At 43.8% G+C, this 16,852-nt stretch overlaps 1 protein-coding gene across 1 annotated transcript in view; it reads right to left on the bottom strand.

Moving 5' to 3' along the window:
* The window catches only part of LOC104541072 (inaD-like protein), a gene marked incomplete at its 5' end in the record, with an annotated part of 93,837 nt that overhangs the window by 53,502 nt on the left and 23,483 nt on the right, over positions 1-16,852 (bottom strand). The window contains 1 exon segment of the mRNA XM_010185038.1: positions 2,591-2,787. Within this exon segment, the coding sequence (XP_010183340.1) occupies positions 2,591-2,787 (197 nt within the window).

The raw sequence follows: 16,852 nt of genomic DNA, 5'->3' as shown, positions 1-16,852 counted from the left end.
CAGGAATGCTAGAAGCTTCCTAAGATGTGAATCCCATCTCTTGCCAATACGCTGTAGGATCCAAAACTGATGTGTAATCAAATATGCAAATATACTTAAAACGTGTAGTCAGATGAGGGTTGAGTGTGGCCTATTTGCTGACGAACAGATGAGAATGAATGACCTCAAATGTTTATGAACGAAGTGGTAGCAAAGTCCAACAGCTTTTTTTTCCCCTGTATCAAATATCTGACCAGTGGGCAATGGCCAGCAGCTCAGTCTGCAGCAGCAATTTAATACCTACACGCAGTGAAGTACTACCCAACGGAAGAGAAGTTAGGTAGCTGCCTCAGTAAGGATTGTTCATCCAAGGTCTCTGAATGAGGGAAGGATGCCATGGGAGACATAAAATGCTTCTGTGACCGACAACCATACTCACAGCCTTTCATTTTATGTCTTTTGAGCACTTCAGTTTGTCATTAATACTCAAAACTTTAACTGTTTAGATGTAAAAGACACTGCAAGTAAAGCCAGTTGAGCACCCTGACCTCTGCATCACTGGCAAAGTAGCATGAAATCGTACTATTCAAAGGCCATCTGGACACAGTCCTGGGCAACTGGTTTGAGGTGGCCCTGCTTGAGCAAGGGGGGTCGGAGCAGATGACCTCCAAGGGTCCCTTCTAGGCCCAAACATTGTGTTATATTCCTGACTTGGTGACCCAAATACTTGCTGAGTACAAGGATTCCTAATGGTTACTGAAATAGTCACTGAACCTGAGCATTACTGAAAAAAACCATCTATAAATGGCCCCTTAGTTCCATTTCAATGCTACCTGCATAACCCTGAAATGCTTTTAGAGGACAAAAAACCAGAGCTGTGAATAACTGACCACGAGATGTCTGTACATGACTACTGCACAACCCACTCCTCTGTAGCAGAGGATGTTTTGACACCAGATACATACGCACTGGGGACCCCAATGAGATCACCACATCCTATCACAGAAGGAACCACACTTCTGCCCATAGTGACACCCCTTGAACTTGATTGCAAAGGTAAACAAGAGGGGCAGTTACTGAAGTCAATTAGAACTTCAGTTTATTTGAAATTTGGCATTTTTGAGATGGTGAACATCACTTTTCTTTCACTATAGGAAAAACAACATTTTATCTCTAACTTGACAGAGAGAGGAATTAGGGCAACACCAACACTTTGGAAAAATGTTACTTATAACATGACTCCTGCATGTAAATCCCGAGCCTTGAGACGGATGTGATTAATCACAGATGGTGCATCTTTCAAGTACTGCTCGCAATACTTATCATTAGAGCAAACAAACACTGCAAGGCATAACTCATGAGGTAAGAAAACTTTGGTGGGTCCTTACTTGTGAAGAAGTATTGACACAAAAGGCTCTACCTGGTTGATATGCAGAGAAGAAAACACTACCATGTGTCCTTTCAACTGGTATACACCAAAAACTACATAATGAGGTCCCTTCCAACCCAAACTATTCCATGATTCTATGAAAAATTGACAATTTTAATTGTTTTACTATTAGAATTTGGTGCCAGGGACAGGAAGAACATAGATTTGAAGGAGAAAGTAATTTTCCTGCCCTACTACAATATGGTATAGACCTTCATAGCATTTATCACACTTAAAAAGAAAATTATAAACTTCAGATGGTATTATTATGGCAAAATGAGTCTTTCTGGTAGTATGTGTATTGAAAACCCATAATTACAGAACTGTTAGGTAGTGACAAATGCTTAGACAATTCTGAGTGCTTCTCAAGTCAAACAATGTGAGAAAACAGGTGTTTCTCTGATGGCACAGAGAGCTCCTGAAAGATCAGAAAATCACTCTCCAGTGACAGAATTTCCCTTTAAAGGAAAAATCCCCAGGGACAGCTGATTTTTTTAAACCACCCAAGCAATCACGATGTGCGGAACCACTGCAGGTGCTGCAGCAAAGTGTCATTTTGCAACAACCAAAAACCAGGTGAAGTGTAGGAAAATCTGCCGTTTCTATCCGAAGGTGAAGCAAGGAGAAAAAGTGGAGACAAAATACTCTGCTTGCTAGCCAGTTCTCTTGCCTCATGGGTGAACTTGTGCCAGACACGACTCCAGAAAATAAGTATTTTAAGTTCCAACAGATCAAAACAGATTACAACACGAAATTTTATTTTCAGGATGGGGGATATCCCTGTCATCTGTAAAAACACATACGGTAACTCAGAGGGCGGTTTGTTTTTTTTAATGTGAGGTGTGAATTTCCCTGTGAAATCACATATGCACCACGAGGATAGATTTACTGTCCCCTTCCTGCCTTTCAACAGCCCCTCCCTGCGCGTAGCCTGTGAACATGTTGAGCGCACAGACTTCTCTGACAAGACATTAGTTTTCACAGGCCAATGATTTCTGTTTCGCTGAAAACACATTCACCTGCCAAAGGCCACGTTCTCAGTTGGCATAAATCAGTGCAGCTCCTTGCCTCAGCCACCTAATTCCATTTGCAGGGCTTTATTTAAGGTTCAGATGATGGCTTCACATATGCCTCTCCCTCTCTCCATATGAACCCTGCGTAGTAGTTAAAGGAAACGCTTACCTCGAGAAGCTCATCGCCAATATGCATCCTTCCATCTCGACCTGCAGGTCCATCTGGGTTGATACCAACCACAAAGATGCTCATACGAGAGCGGTCCTTGTTGCCAGCCAGACTCAGTCCCAGTCCATTTTTGTCCTTCTCCAGCTCAATAATCTGCAGCTCTCCTGGTAAATCTGCATATCTTTGTCTGATTTTTTCTAGAAGGATCAAACGGAGAATGAGTTATAACATGAAGTAACTTCCATACGGTTGTTCAAGAACACAAACAAATACGCTAGAAATTGATGGTTTCTCAGCATTTGGTCTTTGTTAAGGGAAGTCTTTCCAGCACGAACTCTAGACCACCATTTGCTGTGCCCGTATCACTTGCACAGCAAGATGCAGCATCAGCAGCAAATAATGTTCCCATTAAAATTGTGCTATTTTAATTATTTGTACAACAGGCTGGTTCTAAACCAAAAGTTTTTTGAAAGGAGGGTAAACAAGAGAATTTCAGAGGCACAGCAACCTTACCTTACAAAAACTATCCATTTCAGGAAACCCTCATAAAGTTAGAGCCAGTTAATTAACCACTGTGGGGAACTGAAACGCTTACGTTGCAAATACACCGCAAACCCTCATCTCGAGTTGGAATCTTTCACTTCTGCTTCCTTCTGGTGACTCAGGAACACGCTCACCATGCTCCGCTTCACGTTATGTGCCGCTGTGCGGGTGATTACTCAAAGCAGATGTCAGTGACAATGCATATGATTGATTACGTTTTTAAATGCAGCCTCACTCGATATTAAGGTGGTTATTTGTCTTTTATGTACATTTCAACCATTCCTGTGACAGAGTGCAATACACTTATGAAGTCATTTGGAGCACATCGCGTGTCTGCGGATGCCGACAGTTCAATCTGAATGTCATTTCACCACTGCCACGCAAACATCTGTAACTATTGCTTGCGAGGGCCAATGGCAGCAAGGCTGATTTATTTCCCTGATTGCCCTTTGCAGATTTTAAAGCCAGCTTCCTAACACATCCAATGCTTCAGCTGGCCCACACACGTTAATAAAAGCAAGTCAAAGTATTTTGCTGCGGCTGGATGTCACCTTTAATACGGAGCCCAAGGGGAAAGAAACTGCTGCATTATGCATTGAGAGGAGAAATAAGAGATATTGTATGTTCAGCTGTATCCCTGAGTCAGCAGCGGTAGCTAGATCAATATTAGCTATTACCATTCTACTGGGGAAGCGTATTGTAACCGTATGATTTAACCACTGTAGTGAATGTTCCCATGACAACAAGGAAGAGGGGAAAGAGCTAGGGAAGATGAGAGGGAAGCAGCTAAAAGTGAATAAAAACTGCTGAGAAGACAGATGATAAAGTAGAGGTGTTCCTTCCCAAGCCCCTGTGCAGGATGCCAGGTCAATTTACCCAGATTTGGGTCCAACCTGGTGCCTCTCCTCTCCGAGGGTCCTTCTTCAGCAATTTGAGAGGCAGCAGCAGCCCCTCGTGCTCCGGCACAGACGGCTGGGACAGGGGGAGCACCCCAGAGCATTAACCACACTCAGAGCAGCACGGGCAAGAACCAGCTCACCCCTCGCTGTATTTACAGGCTGGCATTTTCCTGCCATGCTCAGAATCCCCTAAAAACCGGGGGGTGTGTATTAAGGGTGAGATGTTAGCCCTGGGAAGCTGTAAAGCCCTACAGAGGCCCGCACCAAATCAGAATATCGTAAAAAATCAGGAACCTCACTTGCTAGCATATGCCAAAAACTCACATAACTGCATTAAATGGTAATCCAAGTAGCTGCAGAGTCCCTTAATATATTTCTTAACTAATGGGGTCAAAAATGTAATCAGAGACGTGATTTGCTACTTGAATTTGGAAAGTGTTTTTTCTTCTGGTTAGCATGCAGGGTACCTCCTGCCAAAAAACAGCAAGTGAGGAAAGGTCTCGAAAATGCTGCTGCTGACAGCACAGCAGATACAAGCACATAGGCAGCCACACGTGTTATACACCGCCCAGGTTTAATGTTCTGTTCCCATTAAGCAAAGTCCACACCTGAAAGGCACAAAGATGTTTTCTGGCCACCACAATTAGACAAACGACTCAATACCATGCAGTGAGTATCCCAGCTGTAAGAATATTACAAGCAGGTCATCAGCAGACAAGGGATTTCTTACTGATTGCAGTTGTGTGGATAAAGCAAAGAACGGGTGCTCTGGAGGGACACTGTTGACTCATCATTGCTCTGCTGCAGTTCCTTCTATTGCTCAGTTTACATGGCCAACACATCTCACCTCCACTGGCTCAGAGCAAAGCGCACAACTAACGCGTGTTTTTAGCAACTTGTATTCGGATACACAGAAGGGGCAAGGGGCAAGGAGAACACAGACACTTAAATTTCGGACAGATGAAGCTGCGTATCTTCAGAGACTGCTTCAAAACTCATTTCTTGCTTGTCACTAACACTCCTCAAAATTCCCCAAATGAGTTTTCTCACGTGTGTAAAGTGTTATTTGTTCAGAAGTGCACATATATTCCCCTTCCATGTTGGGCTGAAACTAAAAGTAAGTTTTAGTCCTCCAAAAATGAGTAGTTAGGGCAACTGCTGGGATGAGACAGAGCCCCGCTAAAGTGCATGCTCTGCTTGTATTGGGCAAGGATTGGAGAGCTGCTGAGCCGATGCCCAGCCCAGAGTTTTGGTTCTAAATTGCCTCCCACGGAGGGAACAATTCTTTGGATAAAGAAAAGTTTATCTAGCAAAAAACAGATACCAACTCCAGCGGTCACCAAGACGCTTTTTGTTAAGAGGCTTTTGGGGTTTTTTAAAGGGTTTTCCATGCTGCATGTTTTTTTGAAGAAAATCAATATCTAATACAGAAGGAAACCTCCGTGTGGACTATATTAAATTATCCCAATCATTTATGGAGCAGCTATTTGAAATGGCTGAGGTGAGTGGAGTGTTAACACAGTGGGAGGGTACAGAGGAGCCAGTGAAGATGCTCTGTGCCGAGCATCACTTCCAGCCTGGCAGGAGGGCACCAATGTTCGGTGCTGCTGAAGATGCGTGTGTGTGCATGTTCACGCATACAGGGACACCCCTGCTTCTAAAACCAGCTCTCCCTGCACACCAGAAGGTTCTGGCTGTTGCAAGCCCCACCTCTTGCAATTAAACACGTCCAGGAACCATCCTCACCATCCAGCCTGGCAGTGAATAACGCTGCTTTTCCCAGCGGCTCCCTGGCGCTCCTCAGCCAATCTGGCCACAGACACCCTTCGTGCACCCAGCTGACTTTCCACAGCACTGTAATCATATTCTCAGTTTGCCTCTTAATAAGGATCTCATAAGATTATTTTAAACAAGTATTTACTGCTTAAACAAACGTGCATCTAAGGCATCTTCTTTTTAATGCCTTTTTCAGCTGTTTTTTCTCCCCTCCGGCTGGTGTCTCTTTTCAGTTCCCTGCCTAGCACTGGGGAGCCAGTTAGCATCTGCTTTTGCAAAGAATTCCATTATCTGCCTTCATTACCAGATACTTTACACAAGGCAATTGTAATTCTGTTGTTGCTGCATTACACACGGGACCTGGCGCGTCTTGTTTTGGCACTACGTGGAGTTGTTTCCCCGCTCGGTGGCAATGTGCCTATCACAACTTCTGCAAACCGATCTCAGCAGCTAAGGTTGCAACCGGTTTCTTTGAAAAATACTACACAGATGTGATGTGGACTAAAAGCACAAGTTTTAGTGATCCCTCCTGCCATAATATTTCCCAGTTATATTAGCAGACAATTCTATTTCAAAGAGAAAGCCTGGAAATGGAAGACAACTGCTTTCAAACAATAGACTATTATGCTGCTGCATATGTTTCCCTGCTTCAGCCGCTACTCCTATTATATTAAACAGAGAGATAAAAGAAATAAATGGGGACAATACGGTCAGGATATTGGAGTTTGCATGATGTAGTACTGCAACAAATACACAGTTTATCTGCACGGAAAAAGCAGACACCATTTCTCAGGCAGGCAAAAGGCTCATTAAATTACAAAGATATATAAAGCACTTGCAGAGGGCTGAGGAGCCTGTATCCCAAACCTGCTGAAATCTCCGGTTAAATGAGCTGAAAGGGAAGAGGTGTTTCTTCTGAAAATGGTGTCTCTGCGTGATGCAAATTAGAGACCATCAGGAAAGGTAAAAAGAGGAAAGAAAAAGCTCTGGATGACTCAGCTAGGTGATCGGTTTTAGTACCACATGCTCAATATTAAACCTGTCAAGGCAAAACACAGATGAAAGAAATGAGGAAAAACACCACAAAAAGAGATGACAGATGATATTTGTACACAGAAGGTGGTACTGAGGATTTTACAGCCCTCTCGCGCTATCTCAGATAACTATTAGCAACATATGCCAGCTTTTGGAGCCTTTACAATGGTCTCATTTATCAGCCTGTGTTCATTTTAATGGCTTTAGCTACCATTTTTATCACGCAGCACAGGACGTGGTTACAGCCTGAGCCTTTTCGGAGATTCCTCTGCTCAGACAGCAGAGCTGCAGCACCACAACCCCTGTTTTTAATGTTGTAATGACAGACATCAGAATGCAGCCAGCATCCAGCACACGGAGCGAACCTCGCATATCAAATGGCTAATTCCCTTCTTGATTTCGCTCTAAACATTAAAAACAAATAACGTAGGAAGTCCCTTGAAAGGCAACCCTGGAGCTGCGAGGGCAGCACGTCTAATTTACTGATTACAATTTACAAGAACCTAAATAAGCACATTGAAGGGACCATAATTGAACAAATGGGGTTTAGAATTCTCCCACTACTAATAATATAATAAGCTTATTGTTTTAATCTTCCCACTAGCCCTCTATATTCAGCTCCAAGGAGGCAGACAGTTCTTCAAACGTTATCTCACAGGCGATGCACTCGTCTGTTTTCATAAGCTTTAAACTGATAAATAGAAGAAGAGCACTAAATTCCATAAAATCGCTCCTTTTCTTCTCTCGGAGATCAGCACACAAGAGAAAAAATAGGGCAGCTGTAGTCAAAAGTGGCAAATCCAAATGGAAGAGCCAGAGGTCACGTTACGAACACCCACGAGTGGCGAGGGCAGAGGACAGGGGCTGCTGGGGCTCACAGCTCTGTACATGGTTTTTATTTATACAAAAATAAAATACTTCATTTGTAAAAAATAAAAATCTCCAAAGCTGTGGGCAGGGAGCATCCCTGTGGTGGGACGGGGCAGCTCTGATCCAGAAATCCAGCACCTCCTGCACTCTCCCTTGGACAGCCACACCATCCCTCTGGTGACGCTCTGCCTCACGAACACCGTTTGGGAGTCATTGACCACAAGTGAAGCAGTGATTTTCAGAGAAAAAGAAACCCCAGAATTTCTATTATTCTTTGGCACACTTCAATTAATGCTCTCAGCCCAAGCCCAAGTCTGTCGTATACAAGGGAGGAAAAACCAGAGCTCCGTGGCTGTCTCTCCCTCCTTCATCTCCAAAATGCTGTGAGCCAAAATACTGTAACGTCACTTTTAAGTGCATGAGGGAGAAAGCATGCACAAGGTGCCACACAGGCAAAGCCTTCTCTATCTGAACAGTCAAGTGTAGGCTTTCACGCTCCCACAAACACCACTCAGCCAAGCTCAAGTGAAACACAAACGTGCACTAAACTCTCTGGAGACAATATTCTTACCCTAACTTGAAGACTCTCTCTTCATTTTGTGTGGGAAGTATTCAGGCTATCATTTGGGATCTCCAATTTTCTTCTCTTTAACTGCGCCCTTCAGCCCAAGCTCTCATTCTGGTTTGCTCCTCTTGCCGAGGCTCACACAAGGAAACTTTCCTTAAATGCCACTTGTCCCTCACATCGCCCTTTCCACAGCGGAAGGTAAAACATCCTGCTAGCAGCTTTTAACTAATCCAGGAAGGACGATATAATGAGAGTCTCCACAATCCACCTCAACTGCCATTTCATTCTGTTCCTGTGAGCAGGTGACATTTAGAAACAGTCCTCATTAATTTTTGCTTCCTACAATCAAGGAATCGTCAGACCCGAAAACAAGAGCAGAGAGAAAAGCAACATTTAGCCCCAGCTGAAAAACAAGGTAACGGCAGCCTGTGTCATCAGGGAGCACCTCCAAGGCTTGCACCACCTCATGCCAACATTTCGAACAAATGGAGCTCTTGCCAACTACTTTTTTTCCTTATTTCAGGCCCAAAACTTCATTCTACACATTAACACGAGGAAGGAATACTGTACATTTTGCTTTTTTAATTAGATTACAAGGACATGATGAGTCTATTAATACTGATGTTTATCTGAGATATTTAATTCTTTCTAAAGGAGATTTAGTGGAAGGGTGGCAAGCAGAGCATCTTGATGCTAATAATTGCTGATTAGAAGGGAATCTGCTCTCTGGTGCACACCATACTCATTTGCCTTTCAAATGACACATCAGCCCTCATGCAAGCGCTCGGGTTTCCTCAGAAGCGACCTCCTCTGGGTGCTGCCACCTCGCAATCAGTCACTGGGTGCTGAGCTCAGGGTATCTCTGCCATCCTGCACTCTTGCACCCCAACTCTTCCTCTTTCTTGGGAGGAAAGGACTGGCAAAAGCTGCCCATGTGTTTCTTTACTTGCTGCCCTGGGACTGATAAACTGGAGACACACAAACAGGCTGGCTGTTGGAGCATCGTACTGCCATGAGCTGATTAAACATGGACAAACAGCAACAATGACAGTTTTCTTTTGATAAAATCTTCTATGAGGATACCAACAGTTATGTGTAAAAATGTGTCATATGATGGTTGATGTTTGGGCCCACAAAAGCCCCAACTGAAGGCATTTTGAACCAATTACATCCTTAAATTATGGGGTAGCCTCAAAAGACAGCTGCTGTAGACTCCATCTTTAAGCTATTGAAGAGATAACTGAGAAAAATCCCATTAGAAATACTGTGTTGTACAATACTGCAGTATATAATATTGTACTGTTTAGTTTAAGTCATCTAAGGCCAAAATACTGCAGTCTTCAGCGCTTCCCAGCCCGGTCGGTGGCAGCCCCGAGATAAGGCTCAGTTATCACAGTCGCCAGGTCCACGCAGGCTGTGCGTCCCAAGAGGAAAGCAGGCGTGCTCCAGCTCTGCTGAGGCTTGCCTACTTCTCCGGGAAGCTAGGATATGTTAACAGCATAAGAACACAAGAAAGTACTGATTTCCATCTGCAAAGTCTCAAGAAAATGTGAAATCTTGCTGGCACCTCTGGCTTGCTGCACGGCGGCCATCACCTTCGCTGTGCCCACCAAGCACCAGGGATCTGCAAGGACGCACGACGCACAGACACAAAATCAAACACAAAATCACATTCCCAGCTGCTGTGACAGACGATGTCTTAACGACCCATTTTACAACGCAGCTTTGGAGAAAAAAAAAAAAACCATCTCCCAATTGGGATAGCAATTTCTTTTCTAAGCTACTCTTTCCGGTAAGAGGAGGTTTTCTGCTTTGCTCCCGATGCCATTGCTCTGCCAGGATCTGTCATCCTATATTTGTACTTGAAAGTTGCTCCTTTATTTGATGGAAGAGACTAAACAAAGAATATTGGGGAACTCTAATCCATTGCTTTTCTGCTTGGTCTCAACATGAAGAAATGAATATTGTGAACATTTAAATTCTTCCTCCCTTGACAATAATACAGGGTAACTTGATCTGATGCTGTTTCATCTTTAAATAATGATGTTCCCACAAAGCGACCGGCACAGTCATTAACTTGCAATCTTCCTGCACTGAGTCTAATTAAAGACCTTTGTCAAAAACTGAGAGTTTGTTACCTAACGAAGGCTTTTATGGGCCTGAGCGCCAACTTTCCCAGTGATAAGTAATTATGAAAGGCAGCACAGAGGACACACCTTTTGGAAACCAAGATGATGAGACATTTCTCTGTGGTGGTTCGTAGTGATTTGTTCTTAGTTTAAGAACCTGTAATGAAAGCCTGAACCTCTTCCATCTAGAGAGGGACGGGATGAGAAAATACAGAGACTTTTGGTCTTAATAATAAAGACTCTTTGACCAGCAAACATAGCCTGTACTGACGAGCCCAAAGATCTAAAGAAAACTCCTAAAGGAAGTTCACAGGAGAATCGCCACCATTTGTGAAAGGTTCACAAAAAAAGTAAAGTTTCAAAAAAAACCCAAACCAGCTGCACTAGCCAGCCATCAAGAGAAAAAAAGACCAAGGGCCTGTTTGTGAAAGAGCAGGTGAAGAGGAGGAAATGAAACTGTGCAGCCGGGATAAGTGATGCCAGGAAGAGCCTCCCAACGCAACGTGATTGCTTGCTTTGCCATAGTGGCGTAGCCCTGCAACCCAACAAAGCCACGGCAAGTCACACTGATTTTTACAAGGACTAAACCGAAGTTTTGGATTAAATTCCCCCCACCACAGTAGTTTGTTTGTGCAGCAATTGTTAAATATACTGTGACAGCGACTAGAAAAAGATTGAAGTTGGATGAGTCATCCGGGACGGTAAAGCCCAGGAAAATACCCACAGAGCTACACTGGAAAATACAGTGCAAGTCTGAACAGAGGGAGGACAGATCATGATCAGGTACTTCAGCTGGGATTTAATCCAATGGTGATCTTAACAATAAATTTTAATCCTCCTTAATATTTTTAGGTTTAAGTTATTTTGCTAAAGATTGATTGTCACCAGTTAGTTACTACAAAAATACATTTCTCTGTGACAAAAGACTGTATTTACGTTTTATGTTCCTTTAGGCCAACTACAGGGATAAAATGCTATATAAGTATTTAAGGAGATATAAGATTGATTATACATCTGCTGAAATGCTCAAGATCATCACGTATGTCAGATATTTTCTATACTATGTATTTTTCTTAACAATATATACTGTTCGTATTTGGGCAGAAATTAGGATGCAATTAAAATACATGCAGCAGCTTTGTAATAAAAATATTCCATAGAAATATTCCAACCGTGATTAGTATAAGGAAAATGTTTTCATTGAAAAGTTTTCATTTAAAAGTGGAATATTAAACAAAAACAGTTATTCTCACTGTAGATACAGCCTAATTCCCACTTTGTCACGGATTTCCTTTAGTCCGTCTCAGAGCCTTCAGGAACACCTGGTGAACGCCCAGCGCGACGCAGCGATTTCAGAGGAGGCTCTGCCATCACTCCATGGCCACAAACACCGCCATCGTTTTCCAGCTGACAACTCGCAACTCCGCACTCCCGGGCCAGCAAAGAAGAAAATCCTTTTTCAGCTCCTAACAAGTTGCTCAAGTTCGATAAGCTATTTCATTCCCACTGAATTAGGTGAATAAGCTGTGCAGAGAAAAGGTCTTTGTTTCAAGCTGCTGAGGGAAAAAGTCAGCTCTGGGTCCAGATTTCTCTCAGTTCTCTGGGTACACACATACTTGTCCTGAAGAGGTTTTTTTTTTCATTTAAATTATGCTAATAGGTTAGAGTATGCTCAGATCTTTATGCAGATTCCCGCTTTAAAATCACAATACATGTTAAAAGCAGAAAAATGTTTGATTTAAATTAAGTGCAAATCCAATTTAAATGAAAAAGCAGCGTAATACGAAGAAATATGCACATGCAGCTTTTAGAGGACATAAGGTGGTAGAGTGAATTCCACTTACAGAACAGACCTGACCATCCCCACAAGACTTTTTAGTATTGTTTGCCTCTTCTTTTTTTAATTTAAATTCAGGCAGCTATGCAGAGTGGGTATGTCGCTAGGTTTACACCTGGTTCTTCTTTTGTCAAACCGATTACAGCTCCTCAGACTCTTACAAACTTCGATGACTTGTAGGATTCTCTGTGCTGCTGAGAGGTCTGTCAGCTCCTGAAGACCATCCCTGCGCGGTGTCTGCATGCTACGTACCCACCTCAGCACTGCACACCTCTGGACATGAAGCCAAAACCCAAAATCTTAGATAAAAAGAACAGGGCCAGCCCACCCCATACCTCCCCGCATCATGCAATGCTCCTACAGAGCCAAGAGGATTTAAAACAGTAAGTTTGGTTTGGTTCTAGGTCCTGGTTTTTTGAGCTATCAAATTGTGCTTGAGTAATTGTCCAGCTTTCTACAAAAACAAGCAAAGCTGAGAGGCTTTGTTTGTTTAAGTGTAAACCGGAGTTTCTCAATGTCATGGCTCGCCTTTGATTGCTGAGGTAAAACAAAAAATGAAAATGAAAAATGACTGCAATACCTGGCAGTGCTGCAGACTGCTGACTTCTGTGCCTTGGTGCAAAACAAACAGGTACCTGCAAATTCACTTTAAAGGCTCTTCTATTAATAAAAACTCAAAAATAATTACCCTTCCCATCTCTACCACGGCCCCACGTTCCTCTCCTGCTCAGGGGAAGCAAGCTGCATCCAAATGGTTTGGATTGGACCCACAGCGCATCACTCTAGTTTTACATCATGGATTTAGCCCATGAGAAGTCCCATGTGAAGCGGAGCTGAAGGAGGATGTCTTTCCTCCCTCCCCTGTTCAAGTCACCTCTCCTGCTCCTCAGACTCCTCTGTGAGCTTGTGCAGGTCCCAAACCCACCAGAAAACCACCCCTATTTAATGGTGGAGCAGTTTTCTGCTGAGTGAACTGGACAGGATGAGGAAGGGGAGAGCAAAAGCACCCCAGTACCAAAAACAACTGGAGAAGGTGTGACAGGGCACAGGGAAATGGTGCTCCCCTTTTGGCGCACAGTTGGATGGTCTCATATGGCGGATCTTGGTTGATGATGACAAAGTAAATGCTCCTCATGGAGCTGAGTAACTAAAATGCAAGCTTTCAGGCTGAAAACACACCGTTTGATGAACGCTATTATTCCAAATGAGAAAGGCCCCAACCAGATAAAGAAATAACTCAAATGTCTCCTCTTAAAATCACAGAATGGTTTAGGTTGGAAGGGACCTTAAAGCTCATCCAGTCCAACCCCTGCCATGGGGAGGCACACCTCCACCAGCCCAGGCTGCTCCATGCCCATCCAACCTGGCCTTGGGCACTGCCAGGGAGGGGGCACCCACGGCTTCTCTGGGCAACCTGGGCCAGGGCCTCATCACCCTCACAGTAAAGAATTTCCTCCTAATATCCAGTCTAAATCTCCCCTCTTCCAGCTTAAAACCACTTCCCAGCTTTCCCGTAGGACCCCTTCAGGAACTGGAAGGCAGCAACAAGGTCCCCCCGGAGCCTTCTCTTCTCCAGGTTGAACAGCCCCAAATCTCTCAGCCTGTCTCCATAAGGGAGGTGCTCCAGCCCCTGATCATCTTTGTGGCCTCCTCTGGATCCACTCATACAGCTCCATGCCCTTCTTACATTGGGGGCCCGAGAGGCGGATGCAGTACTCCAGATGGGGTCTCACAAGAGCAGAGTAAAGGGGCAGAATCACCTCCCTCGCCCTGCTGACCATACTTCCTTTGATCAAGGGTTCATTATTTGGAATAGTTTTAAATCGTCCTGTGTGATACAAACTGAACAAAGCGTGTATGCTGTGCTAATAAGAACAGATTTTTCTATCACTGAAAGCATCAGATTCTTGCACTCACACAGCCAACACCATCTTCTGTCAGGTGAGGGGAGGGATCTGGACAGATGAATGTGTAACAACTCCTCCCCCTAAAAAAAATCCCCATTTAGTATCACTGAAATCAGAAAACAGTTGTATACACTCCCTAAATAAGTCATACATCTTATTTAATCAGCTGTCTTGAGAGTCTATTGAAGAAGTTAATCAGGTTTATGCTGCACTCATGACATCATAAAACTTGATAGATTTGATTAAATAAGACAATATTTGTACCAGAAATTCTGTTCTGATTGGTTTTAATGTCTCCAAAGGACAGGGTCTGGCAGACCTGTTTTCCACAAAGACTAAAATAAAAGTATTAGGATCAGACACCTTTGCTTCTACCACGTTTCAAAAGGCATTTGTTTCTCTGCAGAAGAAAAATAAAATCACCAAGAAGTGAACAGAGTATTCTAAGAGGCTTGGGTTTTTTCTATCAAAATACGTTATTAGGTAACAAATATCTCCTCTTTAATGTATTTAATGAAATAAAGATATTAATGCATTAAGCTCTGGGCATTTTTTAAATGAACATAATTATAATCAGGAAGCTGATGATGTACGTGAACAGAGACTTGCAATATGCCAAGCACACCCTCTATTCCTTCTGGCAACACAAATCCATCTCTGAGGATTTACCCAGGAGGAAGAGCTAAACGGATAAACTTCTCTCTATTAAATAACTTGCTTTTTCCACTCTGACTGCAGGAAGAAATCAACTAAGAGAAAGTTAACAAAATAAATGCTTGAGGGAAAACTAAGAGTGGGGAATGGTAGTTTCTACTGTAATTGTTTTGGGTTGATATTCCACAGATTTTTTTTTTCTCTGGGGGAATTTAGTCTTCAAATGGATGATTCGGATGCATCCAGGACTTGCTCCCCAGGAACAAACACTGGTTTAGGGTAAGCTGCAACTCCATGGATGAGACTTTTTAATTTATTATTTTTTTTTTTAACTCTAACCCCTGGAAACGGTGGCCTGGTGCTCCAGAAGGCTCAAGATGCTGTGTGCATCCTATGGCAGATGGCCAACCAAGACATCCAACAGACGGCAACGGAGCCAGAAGTGACGCCGGGTCTTCTGAACCACAGTCTGGGAGTTACACTCCAGTGTTTAACAACCGTATTTTAATCTCTTAATAGAAGTTAATCTTAATTCTAATATGGTACATAATTTTACTGTTTTCCTACAGGAACAAAGCTTATGCAATCACACCCTGTGCAATTCAAGCTCCTGCCCAAAAACCTTTGAACCCACTGGCCAATTTGAAGCGAATCTGATGGTGGATTTGGGGTCTCGAAGGTACTATAAAAGGTCCATGAAAACAGGCAGCCATAGAGAGGAGAGAAACCTGATAAATACCCTGAACTGGGGGAAAGGCTTCGGTGCGAGATCACACTTTATTAAAGCGTCAAAGAATTCACATGAGAGAAAGCCCTTAGAAACGCTCCAGCCACAGGAAAAGCTTAAATCGGAGCTCACACCTTCCTCGACACCCAAGTCGGTTGCACAGGAGACACAAATCTGCAGGAATCCAACTTCATTAGCTGCAGCACTCGCAGAAGGACTCGTTAAACTCTTCACAACTCCGCACTCAAGTTCTGCCCGAAGGCAGAACCCAACCAGTGCCTCTGTCCTCCCCCTTCAAACGGCTCCTTTGCATCTCTCCAAGCAGAGCACAGGAATCAGCCAAAAAGGAAAAGCGAAAGCTCTGCTAACTCACGGTTACCGAGGGACGGGGAGGACGGGCCAGAGCAGATGCACCGCCCAGCTGCCATGCGGACCCGTCCGGGGATGCTGAAAGGGTTCGTCCATGGTCTGCTCCGATGCCAAGAGGCGTCTGCTCGTGCTGCCGGCAGATGCTGTGGGCCCAGCTCGCTCTGCCCTTGGAGCTGGTGCTCTCCCCAGCGCATATCACCATGCACGTTCTGCTCATTTACAACGCCACAATATGCCTCCTGCACACACAGATGATGGCCACATCATTCTGTCACCGAAAAGCTTCGCTGAACTCCTCATTCCTCACCAAATCCCATTTAACCTCCTTTCCTGGCCCTTGCTCATCAGCTGCCTGTGCTCATCCTTGCATACAGCTCTACTTCCTCCCTCGTCCATCACACCCCAGTCTCATCTCATTTTTCCCCATCCAGTCCTTCAGTGATACCTCACTACATCCCATGCTGTCAGGCTGTTCACTTAATAGCTTTCTTTCCTTGAAAAACAGTGTTTTAAAAATCACCTCTTCTATACTTCTAACAACTCAATCCTGAAATGAGCTCCTGCTGTAAAATTACTGCACTGTCAATTTAAACACATTAATGATACACAACAAAACAACACTGTGTTAATCCTCAAATAACCTGTCATATTCGCTTAGGAGCGAATAACAGGTTCCAAAATGGAGGAGAATACAGGCAAACCTTATGGGGTTGTTTTACGGTACGGCAAATGCTGCTGCTCACTGCTTACTCCCAGAGCACCTGGAGGCATGGGAACTTAGCAGCACAATGTCTTTTAGACCCGTTTCGATGGTGTAATCCCTCTCTGCTCTCACAAGCACAGCGTGAAGAGCCATAACTTAGCTCCACGTGCCTGTGCACACACAAACAAACGCCTTGTGCCTTCATTCTCTGGCATTTCCATCCAAATTCCTCTCCACTTAAGTGT

The sequence above is a fragment of the Mesitornis unicolor genome, unplaced genomic scaffold (genome assembly GCF_000695765.1).
Source record: "Mesitornis unicolor isolate BGI_N332 unplaced genomic scaffold, ASM69576v1 scaffold6985, whole genome shotgun sequence".
Taxonomy (NCBI): domain Eukaryota; kingdom Metazoa; phylum Chordata; class Aves; order Mesitornithiformes; family Mesitornithidae; genus Mesitornis; species Mesitornis unicolor.
This window is presented reverse-complemented; position numbering and strand designations above follow the sequence as displayed.